Below are 19,770 nucleotides of genomic sequence, written 5' to 3'. Positions count from 1 at the left end.
TCCTGGTGATGTCCTCCGGCCCGGTATAGAACCAGCTCGGCCGGGCTCGTTCTCGCAGAGGCGCCAGCCGACGGCGCAGGAAGTCCACGACCACCATGACGGAGGTCAGCCCGGACTCGCGCAGCTCCAGGATGCGCTCCAACACCGGCTTCAGCCTCACGTCTTCTGGCGGCGGCGCCTCCCACGTCGATCGCCGAGGTTCCGCCGCCGCCTCTGGCAGCTTGAGGTGCTCGTGGGGGTCGACATCGATGAAGAACCAGTCCCGTCGCCACTCCTCCCACTTGCTATGCAGCACCTGGGGAATGTAATGATCCCCCAGGCCGTCCCGGAGCCGAAGGTTGCAGCACCCCGCGACGTCCGCCGTGGAGTGCCCCCTCTTCTTCCCCACCGGCCGAAGGACGAAGAAATGGCGAAGCAGCGTCGCCGACGGCACCACCCCCACGAACATTTCGCAGAAATACGCGAAAGTCGCCAACACCACCACAGAGTTGGGGCTTAGGTGCACCAGTTGAATGCCGTACGTCTCCAGCACTTGCAGGAAGAAGGTGGAGAACGGCGGCACCAACCCCGCCGCCACAAAGGAGGTGAAGAGGACGATCCGCCCTGGGACGGTCGTCGTCGGCGTCAAACTCGCCGGCGTCACCACCACAGCACCTTCTTGCCCCTCCGGCACCAGCAGTTTCCTGATCTTCTCCGCCGCATCCTCGTTCCTCAGACGAGACTCTGGCAAGATGCTGTCCGAAGCCTTGTCCTGGCGTCCTCCTCCAACCCTCGTCATCTCGACAAGAAGGAAAGGTGTTTTGGCGGTGGAAAGAGAGAGAAGGAAGAGTGCTCCGGTCGCCTGAGAATTTCCTAAGGGCTTCGGAGCACACAGAAGGCAAGAGCGCAAGAGCAAGAAAGCGTAAAAAGGGGGACGGACCGATCATATCCCCCTTTTATATCTTGAAAGTTCAAAAACTGCCGCCTAAACGGTTCGCTCGGCGAAGCGTCGCCTTGTTCGACGCAACCGCCAGGCGAATCTCCCGCCGATCGCGCGATGTCAGCGGCTGCCAGGCGTATTTTCCTCGATCCGCACGGCGACCGCGCGTGCCGTCCGTACGGTCATCATACCCTTCGGAAGTTGTGTGGACACGCGTCCATTCATTTTCCCGTTGGGAGGTACTTGAGGTCTGGGTCCGTAAAAACCACCTCTCAAAAGCCTGCCACATGGCGTCTGCACTAGCCTCGGCCTCGGCCGCGACGAAGGGCCCATCCGCCGTCTCCGTCCCGTCGCCTACCAATGGGCCCGGGGGCTACTGTCGGTGTATCAGGAACCAGGGGTCCCTGAGTCCCGAGACCGGGCCGGCCATCCGCCACGCGTTACCATCCCGTGAGGTCCGCCCTGCGAGATAAGAAGAGGCTAAGTCCCGGGAGAAGGTGCTCGGGGCCGCCGCCTCTGGTTCCTGAGCACCCCAGTTCCCCGATGATCCACAGAGTCCAAGTACCGGGAAGGAAGTGCTGGGGAGAGAGTGCTCGGGGCTGCACGTGGTAGCCCCCGAGGACTCGGTTCCCCGAAGGTTTCCCCCAGTGCTCGGGAGAGAGTGCTCGGGGCTGCACGTGGCAACCCCCGAGGACTCGGTTCCCCGAAGGTCTCACCGGAGTGCTCGGGAGAGAGTGCTCGGGGCTGCACGTGGCAGCCCCCGAGGACTCGGTTCCCCGAAGGTTCGCGCAAGATCGTTCGACGACCCAAAGGGTCCCCTCGCCGGGGTGTCAGCCAGTCAAAGACACGAATGCCGCATTTAATAGGCACGCGCGGCCTGACATCCTGACATCCTGACATTCTCAGCTGCCCACGCCCTAGTGTCAGACCCTGCCATGCTCTGGCAAGGGGGCGTGGGTCCATTAAATGCACGGGTCCCGTCCCGTTTCACCCGGGTGCCTCGGGATAACGTTACCAGAATCGAAGCGCTCCGCCTGCCACCCTGCCCCGGTAGAAGGACAAGACAGGGTGGGCGCACCGGGCACCTCTGCGGCTGCCCGGTGGGCCCTCTTAATGGCGCCGGAGGACCTCCACAGTGGCGGGTGGTCGGATGCACGCCGCAATTTTCCACCGCCCCTGTCACTTCGCCAAGACGGAATGTTGACACCTTTCTCCGTGGCACCTTGGCACGTGCGCCCCCTCTTTCCCATTCAGGATAAGTCGAGGTCGGCGCGCCTATAAAAGGAAAGGATGGAGAATACATAAACGACACACACAGCTGACGCTCACAGCTGACGCTCACAGCTCACAGCTCACGACACACAATACACGACTCACGACTCATCCTTGAAGAATTCCGCCTCAGATCCGGAAGCCCTCAAGAAGCACCCGAAGCCCAGATCAAAAGGCGAAGAACATCACGAACAAGCTCAAGCCAAGCTAGAACACGAGAGCCTCAAGCTCTCTGTAGGCAGCTCACCCCTGTAACCAGATACATCCTTGAAGAATTCCCTTCAAGAAGAGATATAACACTCACACAGGAGTAGGGTGTTACGCCCCCGTGCGGTCCGAACCTGTCTAAACCCCGGTGCACCCATCTTTCTTGCACTAGGTCGATCATCTCCCACCACCAGCCACTGAATTTATTTCCGTTCCCATTTATTTCCCCGACAAGCTCGTTCAGGATCATCCCCCCGGCCGAATATTTAAAAAGGGGTCTCCCGGGATTCCTGCGATAGGAGTTCATCCTCCGACATATACCGTACACATAAAATGTATCTCTATACTCTAAAGGTTATGGCTTTACCCATCTACGATTGGTCCAGGTGTCGTGATCTTGACGGCTGGATCCGATCCTCTCAATCGTTGATCAGCGTCGGAGCAAAAAAAAGGAAGAAAAAAAGATAGCGATCTAGAGCGCTCGAGATGAGTATCGAAGTCTCCCTCAGCTTGCGCCTCTGTTTCTCGACGCCGCCTCTTTCGCCCGCGCCTTCTCCACCCTCCCCTGCGCCGCTGCCTCCCCACTCCTCCCTAAAGCTGCCTGCGCCATCATGCTGAGGGAGACTTCGATACTCATCTCGAGCTGTGGCCAATCACTCGCGTGGGGGTATGCCATCACCATCAACCTATTTATCCAGGCCAACCAGCCCAAGGTGCATGCTACACACATTTTCCTCTTTGCACTTTAGTGTTTTTGCCAATTCGATGTGCAAATGTGGCCACATACTAATGAATGAGAGATAAGAATTCCTTGATTTCCACGAGGTTAGGTCATAGTTTGCTTCATTAGTTGCATCTCCTTTGTGGTATGCTTAGTTCTAAGCTTTGATGCACTTAAGGTGTTTCTTGAAATGCTAAAATGAACTTTAAAAAAATAAATTGTTATTGTACAACCAAGTGACATTTTGAATTATTTCTTTTTTAGTTTCAGCTAAACAGACCTAATGACATATACAGGATCACTGGGCATTTTTAGGCTGGCAATGGGTCGTGTCGAGTCCAGGTTGAGAAAAACCATGCCTAACCTAAAACCCGCCAGGCATAACTCAACCTGAACTCGAATGCCCAAATAGGCTAAAATGAAAATCCGAACCTGAAAGGACAATGATGTCGCCTAGAGGGGGGGGGGGTGAATAGGCATTTTACAAAAATTCATCCTCTTTTACCGTTGGCCTAAACTTGCAGTGGAATATAAATTAACGGATTTTTCACAAGTAAAAAACCTAAATATGCTAGGCTCAACTAGTGCACAATCACCCTAAATAAGTGTGGAAATTACAATCCTAAGATGAAAAAAATTACTCTAATCTAGCGAGAGATACGCAATAAAACTTAAATTGAAAAAGGCCGAAAATACTGTTCATATAACTGAAATTACTGTTCAAAGACAGGAGTCTCCGGGTTGTACAGTCCGGAAACTCCGGTGAACTCCGGATTCTCCGGTTTCTGTACAGAACAGAGCCCGAAACTGAATAAAAAGGATGGGTAGAGAGTTCTAGCTCAAACCAAGTGATGTCGTGTGTTCCTGGAGATGATTCCAAGTAGATTCACGGAGAACCTACACTCAAATACACACAAACAAGTAGATCGAGCAATATGCACAAAGATTTGAGCAAGAATTCAAAAGTAGAGGAACAAAGAGGAGACACAAAATTTGTTTCCCGAAGTTCGGATTCACTACCGTGAATCCTACGTCTCCGTTGAGGAAGCTCCAACGAGCCGGGTCTCTTTCAACCGCTTTCCTCGATCCACTCTTGATTTCTTCCCTTGCGGAGGCGAAATCGAGCCCTTCACAAACTTCCGCGGTAACCCACAACCTTGGGTGCTCGTCGGCGACGCCTAGCCGCCTAGGAGGCTTCACCTCCAAGAGTAACAAACACGACAACGAACTTCTTGTCAAGAACTCAAGTGCTCAAGATTGGATTTTAGCTCACTTGCACTCAATCTTCCAATCTCTCAACTCAACTCACTTTTCTTCTCAAATCACACACTAGAATGGAGTGGGAGGGAGTTCTTTTGGTTCTAGAGGATGCTCTTTTCGTGCCCTTGCAGCAGCCCCAAAGGATGGGGTGAGTTGGGGTATAAATAGCTCACTCCAAAGAACTAGCCGTTACTGTTCTGACACGCCTACCCCGGAGTATCCGGTGAACACCGGAGTATCCGGTCCCAATTCCAAAAACGGCGTCAGAACGGTCACAGAATGTGTCAGAACTAGCCGTTATGCCTTTTCTGGACTTTTACCGGAGTATCCGGCCTACACCGGAGTCTCCGGTCGGCACTTAACACAGAAAACAGCCCCGGAGACTTTCCGAAGTCTCCGGCCACTCCAGGTACCGGAGTCTCCGGCCTTTCCAGGTACCGGAGTATCCGGCCTACACCGGAGTCTCCTGCCACAGCACAGCTGACCTCCGAAAAACGGCAATAACTTTTGATCCCGGAGTCCGATTTCGACGATTTTGGACTCTATGGAAAGCTTATTCAGAGGGCTACACATCCCACTGAATTCATGACCTAAAACACATAGGATCAGACTAGAAACACTCCAAAACCTATTTTGAACACTTCCACACTTTCCGCTCCGGACTCTTAACAACAAACTCTCACTATGGGTTTGGTTGGGAACTCTTGAGCACTGAGATGCGACAATTAGCTCACGTTGCATCCCTCTTAATAGTTCGGCATACCTAGACTCAATTTCAAAGATAAAACACATTTGAACCAATTTGAGCCTTTTAAATTCTTTCAAGTACCGCTTCTTACTTTCAAACCTTTGAGGGTTGCTAACTTCCATAAAATCTTCGCTGCATCTATTCTTGATTCCTCATGTGATTGATGCGATTCACTCATAGCTTCTCATGGCCTTGCACGATCCATTGGCGCAAAGCTTCACTCGCTCTTCACCATCGCCTTGGTCCTTCGGCGCCAAGCTATTTGCTTGCCCTTCACCACCGGATGGTCCATCGCAGCCGAGTCTTGCTTGCCCTTCACCGTCTTACCATAGAAAACCATTTTGTATTCGACATCTTCAGAGAATTCACTTTTTCATATATGGAGTCCACTCTTGTTCTTCACTCTTGGCATATATGATTTCAATTCAACTTATGCCTTCTTATGAATCCTAACCCCAACTCACTCTCAGGCACAAAGCACATGGGTTAGTCCATAAAACCTAAATTACAATATTTATACCTTAAGTTACTTGATCTCCACAAGTAACTTATTAGCTTTCATGCATATTGTCAATCTTCATATAAAACCTAACCCCACTCATTCTTAAACACATAGCACACGGGTTAGTCCATAAAACTCTATTGACAAGTCATACCTTTAGTTACTTGATCTCCACAAGTAACTTAGCCTTCAAACTTATTGCTAATCTTATTGAGCTTCTTCTTCTTCTTATGAGCATCACTAAAGTCTTAATGACTTTTGATGCAATTCTTTGAACTCATGGCATTTCTCAAAGAATCCATGCTTCATCATTTATGCATCTTCTATGAAATAACCTAATAGCAATTCTCAATATGATTGTTAGTCCATATGCATTGTCATCACTTACCCGAGCATCAACTAGAGCTCATTCACCTTGATGCATTTTCAATCTCCCCATTTGCCTAGAGCTCATGCATATCTCTCATCCATGCATCACCTATGGAACAACCTACTAGCAAACTCAACATCATTGTTAGTCTATAGGTATTGTCATTAATTACCAAAACCACACATAGGGGTTAGATGCACTTTCAGAACCCGAACTCGTCGGACACCAATCGGATATCGGGCGCCCATCGGGCGTGGCGGGGTGGCGTGGTCGGGCGGCGTGGGGCGGCGGTAGGCCGATGTAGTCGAGCGAGGTGAGGCGGCACTGGGGCCGGGCGGGGCGGCGCCAGGGAGGGGCAGAGTGGCAATAATAGGCTAGCGTGGCCGAGTGGTGCTGGGGAGGGGGCAGGCTGGGGTGGGGAGGTGTCAGGGAGGGGCGATGCCAGGGCGGGGCGGTGCCAGGGAAGGGGCACCAGAGAGGGGGGAGGTTGGGGCGAGGAGGCACTAGGGAAGGGGCATGCTGGGGAGGGGTAGCGCCTGGGAGGGGGTAGGGTAGTGGCAGAGCGGCGGCAACGGGGGACCGACACCGGGAGTCCAAACCGGTGAGAGAGAGAGAGATAGTGATTGATTGGGGGGGAGAGGGGAGTGATGGATAGAGGAGAGATAGATGGGCAGTTGGGCTGGTAGATGGATCAAATAGACCGGTGGAAAGTGAAAATTAAATAACCCGTATAAGATTTCACTAGTACCCGACCCGCGGGTGAATTCAGAAACCTGAACCTGACACGAGCCATTTCGGGTACCCAACCCGCCAGACCCGTGGGTAAAAATTTAGACCCAAATCCGAACCCGTCGGGCGCAAAACCTACGGGTACCCGAGCCCACGGATCCAATTGCCAGCCCTAGGCATTCTACTCTATAAAGAAGGTGGCCTGAATCCAAATATTATGGCAAACCATGATTAATTTGTGCACAATTTTTTCAACTGATGCATGTATATGAACATTACCGTGATTGTTTTCTCTCTGGTATGCCTAAAGAATATACTTTGGCTATAAAATCATAGAAGATCTGACCCTCTTTCTAATCTCCAATTAATTTACTTGGCCTGACTAAGGCTCTTGTGCACAAAATGTTGCCTATGTTATTGCAGCTTTGCTGCAGCTTTGATATCATGGAATATATTCTTCTTTAGCGACGACATTTCAAGTGTGTGTGAATATGATTCATACCATTTAATAAGAACATCGGTTGATGGTGCTAACGATTATCATCCAAAAATCGTATCTTAGTCACTTTACTAATTGATTTAGGTTACTATTTGAGTTGTAAAGTTTATACTTAGAGAGGACAATCAGATTTGCAATGGAACTATGCATTCACCAACATGGGTTCATTTGTGATGATTTTTCAGAACTACTTGATTGAGATGTTGTTTTTTAGATATGGAATATTGATCACGATTTACGATTTGTGTGAACAGAAACTCACTAGATTATGGCAAGTGGCAATAGTATTGTATGCAATTAGTATAACTAGCCTATCAACCCGTGCGGTTGCACGGGCTAGAAATTTAGGTTAAAATTGAAAGGTAGAATTTTTTTATAATATATGGATCTTGTGTATATATTTGAATCAATATTTGTTATATTATATATATATATATATATATATATATATATTTGTAGTACTTCTTATTTATAATGTTGTCACCGTATCATTTTCAATTAAATTATTCTTATGTGATAATCTATATTGTCCATTTTGATTAGAAACCTACTTAATCCATAAATTTTTTAACCCCTATATACTTAAAGTGAGCAAATTAATGTATGATTGCCTGATTGGTTAGAAACATACTTAATCCATCCTTTTTTTTTTATCCCGAATCAGTTCAGTGAGCGTTATTGCCTCAGCCCTCAGACCATTGTCGTACGCTCGTATTTATTTCTATCCTCCTCCTCGGCCAGGTCGCCTCGTACTTAATCCACATATTATTTTTTTTATCCCGAATCAGTTCAGTGAGCGTTATTTCCTCAGCCCTCAGACCATTGTCGTACGCTCGTATTCATTTCTCTCCTCCTCCTCGGCCAGGTCGCCTCTTCCTTCTCCAGATTCGATCTGCTCTTCCTGCCTTCCTCCTCTAGATCCAGTCCTCCCTTCGCTGCCGATGGTTGATATTCCCGAGACATCCAGGCCAACGTGCTCTGCGGAAGGAAGGGCAAGTAGGCTCGCCTCCGGATTTGGTTGCGTTTGGGGTAGATGGACCGGCGACGGCGGAGGACCTGCTGCGGAACCGGCGGGTGGTGCTTTCTCTGTACCGGCAGATCCTACGGGCGCTGAACTCGCCGGAGCTGCCGCTGGGGTACGCAGCTCGGATGGCGAAGAAAGCGGAGTGCCGCACGCTGGAGGTCGTATGCAGAAAGGTTCAACGGAGCGATTCGCAGCGCGTCTAGCGAATAAGGCGGTGTGACGCGCTATCTTCATCTTCGGCGCTGAGGAGAAGTCGCTCCACAACATTCTGGACCTCCTTGACGCCGCGCGCCACACGCTCGGCCTCCTCAACCGCGGCTGCCTCCCGTAGAGGGGAACGAAGACCGCGTCGTCGGCTGTGCAAGAGATGTTCACGGACTACCATTTCGAGGTGGAGCAGGAGGCAGGCTCTTCGCTCTGCAACTTCTTCGGCTACAACGGTACCCACTACTACTTCTCCGCTGTGCCATCCATCCCAATTTTTCCTTTTCCTTTTCTTTTTCAATATGTTGTGGAGAAATGAGAATGATGGAGGAGTTCTATTCGTGTATGCAGGAACTGCTGGAGTATGGAGAACACAAGCAATCGTCGAGTCTGGTGGTTGGGAGGATCGAACTACTGCTGAGGACATGGACCTGGCACTGAGAGCAGGGCTCCTGGGCTGGGAATTTGTTTACGTTGGTAGCATAAAGGTGATTTATTCGATGATTTGCATGGTATAACACGTTAACATGTCAGGCACAATGCCTTCACCAAACTGATTCAAGATTGGTTGTTGCATTTTTCTTAATAGGTTAAGAGTGAGCTGCCGAGCACTTTGAAGGCGTACCGCTCCCAGCAGCATCGCTGGTCATGTAGGCTTGCGCTCCTGTTCAAGAAGATGTTCCGGGAAATTCTAGCTGCCAAGGTTAGTCTTGTGACCAGTCTGCACGGCTGCACCTTGAAACATGATTACATGGTGCGGTAACATGGGAATTCTTGTCAGATGAATATCGCATGTGCTTGTCCTTAATTTCTTGAGATATTTGTCTCTTTGTAATGTTCTATTTTGCTTGTGTGTGATAAAATAGCGTTGTCAGAATTTGGGGATCTTGGTCCCATGACAGCTGACAGATAACACATGAGCTATGGCTCAAGAAATATGGCAAAATTGGGTCTTCAGGATATTCTTGGATTAGCTCCACTGAAATATTCTGAATTTTGTGTTTGCTGCATTTAAGTTTCAGTAATGTTGCACCACAAATGTGAGAGCACACTCCAAGTGTATAAACTGATACCCAACTTCACAGCTTCGAAGGGGTAGAGAGCCGCATCAACAATCACGTTAGTAGAAGCATACCCCGCGAAGTAGTTGACATGGAGTTACCACTTCATATTTACTAAATAACTGTGGGAAATTGGGGAACAACAAGCTAATGCTTGACTTTGCAGTTTGTTCCCACAGCATGTGTCTTCGGAGCATCCAAGACTGATTGGAAGAATATGCTTTCTCATTCCATGTATGTTCTTGACTCCTCATAAACTCTGAATGGTAGAAGTTCATCCAAGATTTTTTTTTTGTACTGTCCATCGACTGCGGCCTGACATTCTAATTGATCGTGTATTTTACATGTTAGTTATTTTGTTCCAACTGATGTTATGAAGTACGTGATCTCTGTAGCTTGTCATGGAGTAGTAATAGGAGCATGGCTCGGTGCTTGGCCTATGCCCCTTGACTGGGAGAGACCTTGGCAGGTAAAGATACTATCTTTGTATCTTGTGCAGTATATTGTGAACACCTAGCCATGGAAAAGCATGATCGTATGGATATGCCTGTGCACTTTTAGTAGTTAACATAACAACCGAAACAGTAGCTCTTTAGAACAACATTAAAACAGGAACAATACCTCATGAAAATAATCATAATTTATTGTTGGGAGCAGGAAAGAAGGGTTTTTGCAACACTAAGCATATTTGGTGAAATTCCAGTGTGCAACAGTGCATAGGTCAATTTCCATATGAAGTCTGCGTATTGTTCAGATATTGCTATCTGCATGGAAATTTATTATGTTTATTGATGTTTTTCTTTTGCTGATAGGAAAATGAGCTTAAAATGGAGAGTAGTACGGTGGAATTCTGGAATTTTTCCCAGGGGAACGGAGATTTAGTTGCTTCCTTAACTTACCGAACAGAGACATCTGGACCAGCAAAGGTACAATCAACACATGTGTACTATCTTGTTTCCTGATGTGGATATTGGTTGTACATAGAGGTTATTTGGATGATTTTGGGATTTGCACCAGAAAGGCATCATGGTTTGCTGATTATGTGATTGGCACATTCCATGTTAGGTTCTCAATATTTTTTACCGTATATTGATAAACATGATATTGGTTGTGAAGTTGATGGCAGTTCTGATTATTGAATTGTAATGGTTCAGTTCACAGTTAAAAAGTTATCTAGGGGGACAATAATTACCTAATAACATCCAGATTTCGTCAGCTTATCATTTGACTATAACCTTTATTCCAAAAATAGATAATAAGTTATAAGAGTGACACTATAAGCTTGTTGCTTGCTTGCATGATCCATAGTTGTCAACAGGATGTGAATATACAATGGCTTGTAAACTGAAATAGATTGAAAACCGAGTATCATCAACAGGATGTGAATATATATTGGCTTGCATGATCCATAGTTGCGCTGAACGCTGCTACAATATTTAGTTTATTATCGAATATGTTTGAAGTTTCATTGGCCACTTCAAAATACTATACTAATTGCTTGTCCCTTCATTCAGTTACTGATTGAACTCTAATGACAACCCTTTAAGTTAATATATATCCTTCTCTACTTGTGACTTAATCTTCCAAGTTACAGTCTATTATGTTTTCTGTGATTTTGTGTTTTTATCTGTTTTTTGTGATCCGATCCTTTCCTGTAATGTTTTTGGTATTTTGGATCCTTTACTGTAATGTTTTTGGTAATTTGGGGACTGACTTATTGGAGAAGATTGCATATATTGGATGTATCTAAACATATATCAGCTTTACTATGCAATGATATTTTCGTGCATGTAAATATAAATAGCATTATAGTCAGGAAAATGATCTGGATTCATATCTTTCAATATGTGCATATTATTTTCGTTTTTAGTAATGACTTATTAAATACAGGCATATAATATGCCAAAGTATATTGTATTGAGAATGTAGAAGTAGATATTGTACACAATATTTTTTGCCACATTTTCTTCTGGTGATTCTTCATCGGAGATTAGAATCTTAAGTCCTTCTCTACTTGTGACGTGTGATACAGCTACATACAGTTGTCCGTGTGTGAAATCTTGCTTAGGTAAATAGAGTCCAACCTTTTTCAGTGACTGCCCCTGACTCTTGTTTATTGTCATCGCGAAGCAGACAGATATAGGGTACTGCCTTCTTTTCAACAAAAATGGCCATTTTGATTCTGTTGGTGACATTATAATCCGAGGAATGTGGGCCTTATTTCCAATATTTGTCCCATATTGGAGAAGATTGCATGTATTGGATGTATCTAAACATATATCAGCTTTATTATGCAATGATATTAGCAGCATGTAAATATAAACAACATTATAGTCAGGAAAATGATATGGATTCAGATCTTTCAATATTTGCATATTATTTTCATTTTTCGTAAAGACTTATTAAATACAGGCATATAGTATGCCAAAATATATATATTGTATTGAGAATGTAGAAGTAGATATTGTACTAAAGAATTTCTTTGTACACAATATTTTTTGCCACATTTTCTTCCGATGATTCTTCATCGGAGATTAGAATCTTAAGTCCTTCTCTACTTGTGATGCGTGATACAGCTACATACAGTTGTCCGTGTGTGAATACTTGCTTAGGTAAATAGAGTCCAACCTTTTTCAGTGACTGCCCCTGACTCTTGTTTATTGTCATCGCGAAGCAGACAGATATAGGGTACTGCCTTCTTTTCAACAAAAATGGCCATTTTGATTCTGTTGGTGACATTATAATCCGAGGAATGTGGACCTTATTTCCAATATTTGTCCCAGTTATGATTTGTGCTTCGATGAACCACTTCCCTAGCTGCGTTATAGTTAGCCTTGTACCATTGCATAGACCTGCACTTTGATTGATGTTTCTCAGCAGCATTATTGGCAATCCAACTTTCAATCGTAACTTGTGGTTCGGTGTTCCGGGGAATTTCAAGCTATTAAGAAATTCTGTTGGATACAAATGATCATCATTTTCTTTTGTTGATATGGCTTTGCATACTGTATCTGAGCTTAGATATGTTATTTCTTCACCGGGTATTTCATTCATTATGTAATAGTTTATCTCGTCCACTGTCTCATTTCTTAGATACAGTATGGCTCTTTCTTCTAGGTATCTCCTATTTTTGTAGTTTCGTGACAGGTCAGGGTAGGTGCTATTTACAATTGTCTCCATTTCGTTCTCTCCTTTTTGTAGAATCAAGTCTTCTGGAATTTTTATCCAAGCCTCATCGTCTTTATTTCCTGCTAAACCATCGCCAATTCTAAGTATTCATTCCGCAAATTCTTTGGTCTGCTTCTGTTCTTCTAGAGAATCTGTATTTGCAGTCAAACGCATATTTTGCGTGAGCTTAATTTCTTCAAAGTGCTTCCATAAGTATGAACGCTTTAAGGACACGTCAACAATATGAGATCTTCGTCCTTTAGGTATGACAGGTAGGGTTTGTCTGAAATCTCCTCCCATGACTATTGTGATCCCTCCAAATGGTTTTTCTTTGCTATTGGCATTTGTAAATCTCAGAATGTCCCTCAAGGTTTTGTCTAATGCCTCGTAGCAGTACTTGTTTGTCATAGGTGCTTCATCCCATAATATCAGGGATGTCTTGTTTAGTAGTTCTGCAAGATATGATCCATGCTTGATATCACACGTTGACTCATTATTTATTTTCAATGGGATGTGGAACCTTGAGTGCGCAGTTCTTCCACCTGGTAAAAGAAGTGCTGCTATTCCACTGGAGGCCACGGCTAAAACTATTTTTCCTTCAGATTGCAGCCTTGTTGTGATAGCCTTCCAAAGAAATGTTTTGCCTGTTCCGCCATATCCATTTACAAATATAAGTTTTCCAACCGTATTTTTAACTGATTCTGTTATTGCATCAAATGCCTTTCTTTGATCAAGATTTAATTTACCGAACATTTTCATGCTCTCTTTTTCTAGAGCACATCTGTCATAGTTTAGCTCCTCATTTAGCAACCTATTTCTTAGACCTTGCATTACAGTGTTGTCTGGTAATGGCATTCGTTCGAAGTCCTTTAAATTTTTTCCGCCTTTTCTAAGCAAATCCTCTATTTCTATGAGTGTAAGATTCCTTATTTGATCTGGCTGTAGCTGTAGTGTATCGAAATTCAGTATTCTCCTTTGTCGCCTTTGGATGTCCTCGGAGAGTAGTTCCCAATTTGATTCCCACAGTTTGTCTGGGTGTGTGACCTCATAGAACAGCAGTATTGTGCAAAAAAGTTGGCGCATTTGTGCTGCAGAAGCCCAAAATGATGCCTCTTTGATGCATTCGTCCCACTCGTTGTCATCATCTAGTAAACCAAGTGCGTAACACGCTGATTTGTAAGTTGGGTGGATAATACCATTCACTGTTCTGATGTCTTTGAATGATTTGCATCCTTTGACGATGTTTAGCAGTATTCTCATGTAGTACCTTTCACCACTTGCGGGATGGGCGTAATAGATCCTTCCTATTGACCTTTTTCCTCCACGTCTCAGTCTCCATTCCTTTTTCTTTGAGTGCCGGTCCACTTTGTTGGAAATTCTGCATATGTTAGTTTGCGTGCATCTTCGTGCAATCGATTAGCTGTCATCCACTCTGTGAAAATTGAGTTCTCTATGCCAGGTCGATATACAATCTCCTCAAGATCAGTAGAGTCAGGAAACACGACTACCTGTTCATTTTCAAGGTGGAACTGTAATCTCTGGACAGATGGCTCTCTGTGTTGAAGTTCGAATCCAAATATACGCCAGGATGCTTCTCCTGCTGATAAGTACCGTGCATCGAGGTACATTTGTATTTCATCATTCTTATCTGTTGCAGTTAGTTTTGCAGTTGCTCTATCGTCTCCTTTGTGTATGTATTTGAATAGGTATTTTATGGACCTTGATTTATTGCACCACTCAACGTTTATGTGTGCTTGGTACTTGACTATCAGATCTCTATTATATGGGATGACATATCGGTTGTCCAGTCTTACTCTATCTACTTCTACAGTTCTCCCATCATCTCTTCTTCTGTATATTGGATAACCTTCCTCATCTAATGTTGTCTCTTGACAGAACATCTTGGGGAAATGTTTTGAGCATTTTCTATCAATCATGCATGGTGATTTATGATTTGCCTCTCCACATGGTCCATGCATCATGAAATTTTTAACAGACATATTACCTTCTGGATCCTCATCCTTGTCTGGGATCTCTGCTGATATGATCATATCAATATTAGAAGGGTTGGGGTCCCTGACTTCTGGGTCTAGAAAGATCAGTATGTGTGCATGAGGAAGTCCTCTTTTCTGAAATTCAATTGTATACACAACTGCAAGAGAAATTTTTTAATATTATATTTAATAAAGTGATGGATACACAATTTGATAGGGGTCAAACAATTATTTTAATAAAAATTGATTTAATACCTGCTATTGTGCGGCCAAAGCACTTGTTTTTTTTATGTCCTCCGTTATTAGTTGATGCAATTTAATATGGAATACTCTATTGCAAATATCAGGACGGTCTTCTGGCTTCTGACCTGGTATGTAGTCCAACATGTATTGTATTTCATGCCACTTTGGGTTACATGTGAAAGTGACAAATAGATCCGGATATCCAGCCCAACGACATATTGCCATAGCATCTTGGTAGTACTGCTGTTTATTTCTTGGACTGCCTGTACATGATGAAGGAAGTATCATTCTCTCACCTACCTGTTCAGTTCTTGTGTCACCTTTGTCAAGGGCATCTTGAAGCCCACTATACAGCTCTGTCCTTAGTCTGCCTTGATGCATCCTGTACCAATTGAGTCTCCATTGTTCAATGCATGCTGCTGCGTCTACTATGAATTGAAGGAACAATCGACCACTCATTAGCAGCACAGTTGACTGATTCAAACGTTGTTAGATGCGATATGCATAATATTCCATCATGGTGACATGCTTCCTCTCACCTTCATGGCCCTGTATGTCTTCATATGGTATTTCAGATCTAAATCCGTCCTCCTCATATGGGAAGATCAATGGGTATTGCATAGACATAAAGCTCGGATGCAATTCTGAAATTCTTTGGAGTTGTTTATCCTTGTCTTCCACTATGATATCCCGTTCAGAAGTTTCATCATTTTGATCTCCCAAAAGAAGTGCTGCAATTTCGGAGGCAGTGGGTAGGTTATATTTTCTGCCATCTGTTGATCTTTCACCCAGTAATCGTATTTTAACATTTTGATATTCTGATTCTCTGAATCTGTCCCTTGCCATGCGAAATGTTTTGACCAAAATATTGTTCTCATCAAGCATCTCCAACAATTTGGACATGATGTTTTCGTCTAATTCTTGGTTGTTTCCCTTCGAGGTAGATGCCCGCATTCTGTTTTTCACCTCATTTTCTGTATCATAAATGTACAGTTGAGCGAATTTTGGATTATTACCTTCTTTCAGAAGCAATGTGCCAATTTTATGATAATTTTGACCGTTCAGCCGAAAAACATAAGGTCCACCACCTTGTCTATTTATCTCATGATCGATGCGGCCACCCATTGAAGTGAATGCGAACATTGAATTGTAGGTTCTGATGTTTTGTCTGTAGTTCGAAGATTGTCCTCTTTCTTCATAACGAAGTAGTTGCTCAAGATATGATGGAGGTTTTTTCAGTGGTGGCAGTTTCACCTTCCCTTGATTACAGCAAACTCCAAACGTTGGCTTTGTTTTATTCCTGTTATGCTTGTTTCTTTCTTGATGCCACATGATAGCTCTACAATCTGGGCATATGCAAGTAGGTCTTCCAAAGTTTGAAGCTTCGGTTGGAGTACATGGAGTTTTTCCTCTCTTTTGGGCTTGCAATTTTCTTATTTTTTCTCTACTTGATTTGCTAATTTGTCTTTTAGCAAAATCAAGATTTGCTGATTGATTGGCACAAATATTTTCCTGCTGAGACTGTGAGCCATTTGTTGCTTTTGAAGTAGATGCAATCACTTGATTTTGTATGTTGGCCGATAACCTCGAACACTTGTTACTGTTTTCTACATGCAGTGGTTGTGTTTTCTTTGTTTCATATGTTGTCAATTGATAACTTTTTTTCCTGCAAAAAAGGAATAGTTTAAATGACCACATTGCTCATTCTTGATCTTGTGTTTCTTGATGCAGTTCTATATTTGGATCTTTTGATTAAATCTTAAAGAAGGTACAGTATTAACTTATTTTGTATAGCAGAAATTGCATCATGAAGAATGAATATAAAACAGAATTAATTGCATATTTACCTTATTTCTTTGTTGTACCTTTCATCATTATGATGCAGTCAATTTCTTTGATGTGAACAGCTTTGCAATCTAGCTTTATGCGTTTGTTATTTTTCTTTCTGTCGATAATTTGTTTCCTCTTCATCCGAGCTTTTGCAGGTCCATTGTTTTGTAGATCCTCTTCTGAGTCACTAAAATTTATTTCAATTAATTAGTCATGTCGTGATTTAGATGATAATGGTATTTTAAAGATTTTACCTTCCATTATCGTGATTTATTTTTTCCTGAAAAGTTGTGAAATTCAGTTGTAAGTAATCACGTAAAATATATTGCACATTGAATGTGGTGTCAAAAGAGGAGAATTGAAATAGTGTAACCAAGTTTTTACCTTGTTTCTTTCGTGTAGTTGTATTTTTGCTCTCTTTGATCGATAGTCTGTAGCCCTGAAAGATTGATGTAGCCTGTGTTCTTTATCCATAATGTAGGACGTTATGAAGTATGTGAAGAAAGCACGTATGATTTGTAGACTTAGAATAACAAAATCATAATATTATGTACCTAACACATTGTTCTTTAGAGAAGTTATTATGTACCTAATACTATTTATTGCATTCTGCAATAATATTTTCTAAAAATGTTTTAAATTACAACAGCTAAATTATGTAATGTTGGGTGATCTAGTTAGAACTAACACATGTCTGCAATTGAATCATCTGGATAATATGAAACGTCATAAGCTACCCATCCTTCATATAAATATCTGTATATTATTTTAAGGAGTAGAAAAAAAGCACAGAGGAAAGCACCTGGCAGGTTATTTGGATGAAGATATTTGATCGTATCTGCCCTGCTAGATTCTTTATGGTTAATATTTCATTTGATTCTTCAGATCAGGTATTAATGCTAAATATCTGCATATTATTTTAAGGGTAGTGAAGGTTTAATATTGTATTGATAAATAAAATAAAATGAACATATATGACTGTAGTGAATATATTTTACATATATTGACTCAAAAAGATATGAAATAAAAGGCACTGCATTATTAATGCCTTTGTAGGAAACAATTAGGAGAAACATGTTGATTCATCATCAAGAAGATGAAAGCACTTGTCAGAAAAGTAGAATACTAAAGTATGTGACAGATTAATACTACACGAATCTGCTTGATGTACCTGCCCTGTTTGATGTCCCTGCCCTGTCAGATCACCTGACAGATTGAAACTCGACAATGCCTGATGTCCCTGACCTGCCAGATTCTTTTGGTGAAGAAGTCTTATCGTTGTATATATTAAGGTGTTTTATATTCGATTCGGAGTAGAATACTGACCTGTACATATTCATTTGGTGAAGAAGTCTTATCGTTGTATATATTAAGGTGTTCTATATTCGATTCGGAGTATAATACTGCCCTGTCAGATAACCTGACATATTCTTTTGGTGAAGAAGTCTTATCGTTCTATATATTAAGGGTTTTTTTTTTGTGAAGAAGTCTCATCGCTGTATATATTAAGGTGTTCTATATTCTGTTTTATTATTCTCTGTTCTGGCCATGTTTTTGTTCAAGTTATTGGTGCTATGGAATGACAACCTGTACTTTTAGTCTCTTCGACCGATCATTTCAGGTGATATGTTTGATTTGTTTCTTTTTCTTCTTTTTTATGCTGGTTATTCTGTTCTAATTAGAGTTCGAATGTGATTTTTTAAACATGAAATCTCGTCTTCAATCGCGTGGAATAATGGAGTCGATCTCATTTGGAGATTCCATAGTTGATCTCCTGGAAGGAACCTTTGAACAGAAGAATGGATTGCTATATGGATGGGGAAAAGTCAGAGTAGGTCACTTTATCTCTCATGTTACTAAAGTATTTCATTTGATAATGCATTTTTAATCTGAAACTTTATGGTGTGCACATTAAAAGAAAAAAAAGTGTAGTGAAGGAATTTTATTACTGAACATTGTCTAAAACTTGTGCAATTATTATTGAGAAAATAAAGTCAAGAACAAAAGTATTAAAATATTCTCCAAATGATGGAGACAGAGATAGAGCTAATGTCTATTAAGAGACTTGATTGTTCACTGATAATGTTACATATTTGTAGTACGTATCACACACTGATAATTTAAGAAATGTCTGCATACTTTGGGTTGGCTTTGATTGCTCTCTTAGGTCTTTGTTTATTTATTTGATCTTCCAGCCGATCAATTTTCTTGGCCAATCTTTCTCCAGTTTTTATGGCTTTTTCTACAATAGATTTTCGTCTGGCGTGACTGTTATCAATGCTGCAGACTTTTTTTCAGATCCTTTTATGCAGTCTTCTTCGGAGTCATCTTCTATTTTCTTGGCCAATCTTTCTCCAGTTCTTATGGCTTTTTTTACAATAGATTTTTGTGTGGCGTGACTGTTATCAATGCTTGAGCCTTTTTTTTCAGATCCTTCTATGTAGTCTTCTTCGGAGTCATCTTCTATTCTCATGTATCTTCGTCTTGTTTGATTGCCACACTGCAGTTTGCTTGATGAAGATTTTTCTTCTTTGCGTCCACTTTGATCTATGCTGCTTACATCGCTATCTTCCAGTTCTTCTTTCACACATGCAACTGAATTTGATGCCTATTTGCTGGGGGAATTATTGTTACTACCTTCCTGCGATGAGAAACATTTAAGCTAAATTCGGTGACATGTTTGGAAAATAAATATTTTGTATAGATAACAGTTGAAGCACCTTTTTGTGTCTCTTTTTGTATTTAATTGTTCTTTTAGCACACTTTATTTTTCTTTGCAACTTTGAATTTTTGTAGTGGCTTTCAGAATCTTCATTGTCTTCGAGTTTCATAACATGTCTCTGCATTCTTCCTATTCTTTTACTGCCGTCTGATTCTTTGTATTCTTCATTGTCAGCATCATCTGATACATATATGATTTTCGTATCTTGAGGCTCTTGTTTTATGAGATCATCTTTTGGATCTTCTCTCAATGTAGTCTTCCAATAACAAAAGATAATTAGAGGTCATTACTTATGTT

The 19,770-nt window shown here is 42.6% G+C and overlaps 1 protein-coding gene across 1 annotated transcript; it reads left to right on the top strand.

The window, feature by feature from the left end:
• Positions 1 to 8,065: 8,065 nt before the first annotated feature.
• Positions 8,066 to 10,548, top strand: LOC133893428 (probable glucomannan 4-beta-mannosyltransferase 6). Its single transcript, XM_062334434.1, has 5 exons — positions 8,066 to 8,691; positions 8,807 to 8,943; positions 9,045 to 9,209; positions 9,912 to 9,985; positions 10,329 to 10,548. Exons 1-4 carry the CDS (start codon positions 8,619 to 8,621, stop codon positions 9,924 to 9,926), a joined length of 390 nt encoding a protein of 129 aa, XP_062190418.1. The 5' UTR covers positions 8,066 to 8,618; the 3' UTR covers positions 9,927 to 9,985; positions 10,329 to 10,548.
• Positions 10,549 to 19,770: the final 9,222 nt, after the last annotated feature.

The sequence above is a fragment of the Phragmites australis genome, chromosome 15, assembly GCF_958298935.1.
Source record: "Phragmites australis chromosome 15, lpPhrAust1.1, whole genome shotgun sequence".
NCBI classification, from domain to species: Eukaryota; Viridiplantae; Streptophyta; class Magnoliopsida; order Poales; family Poaceae; genus Phragmites; species Phragmites australis.
Note: the sequence above shows the minus strand (reverse complement) of the source record. Positions and strands in the feature narration are given on the sequence as shown.

Bases quoted from the DNA above. Each gene is read 5' to 3' on its own strand.
- LOC133893428 (XM_062334434.1), top strand. From the start codon at position 8,619: ATGTTCACGGACTACCATTTCGAGGTGGAGCAGGAGGCAGGCTCTTCG. The intron at 8,692-8,806 runs GTACCCACTACT...TCGTGTATGCAG, and splicing joins CAACTTCTTCGGCTACAACG to GAACTGCTGGAGTATGGAGA. The intron at 8,944-9,044 runs GTGATTTATTCG...TTTTCTTAATAG, and splicing joins TTTACGTTGGTAGCATAAAG to GTTAAGAGTGAGCTGCCGAG.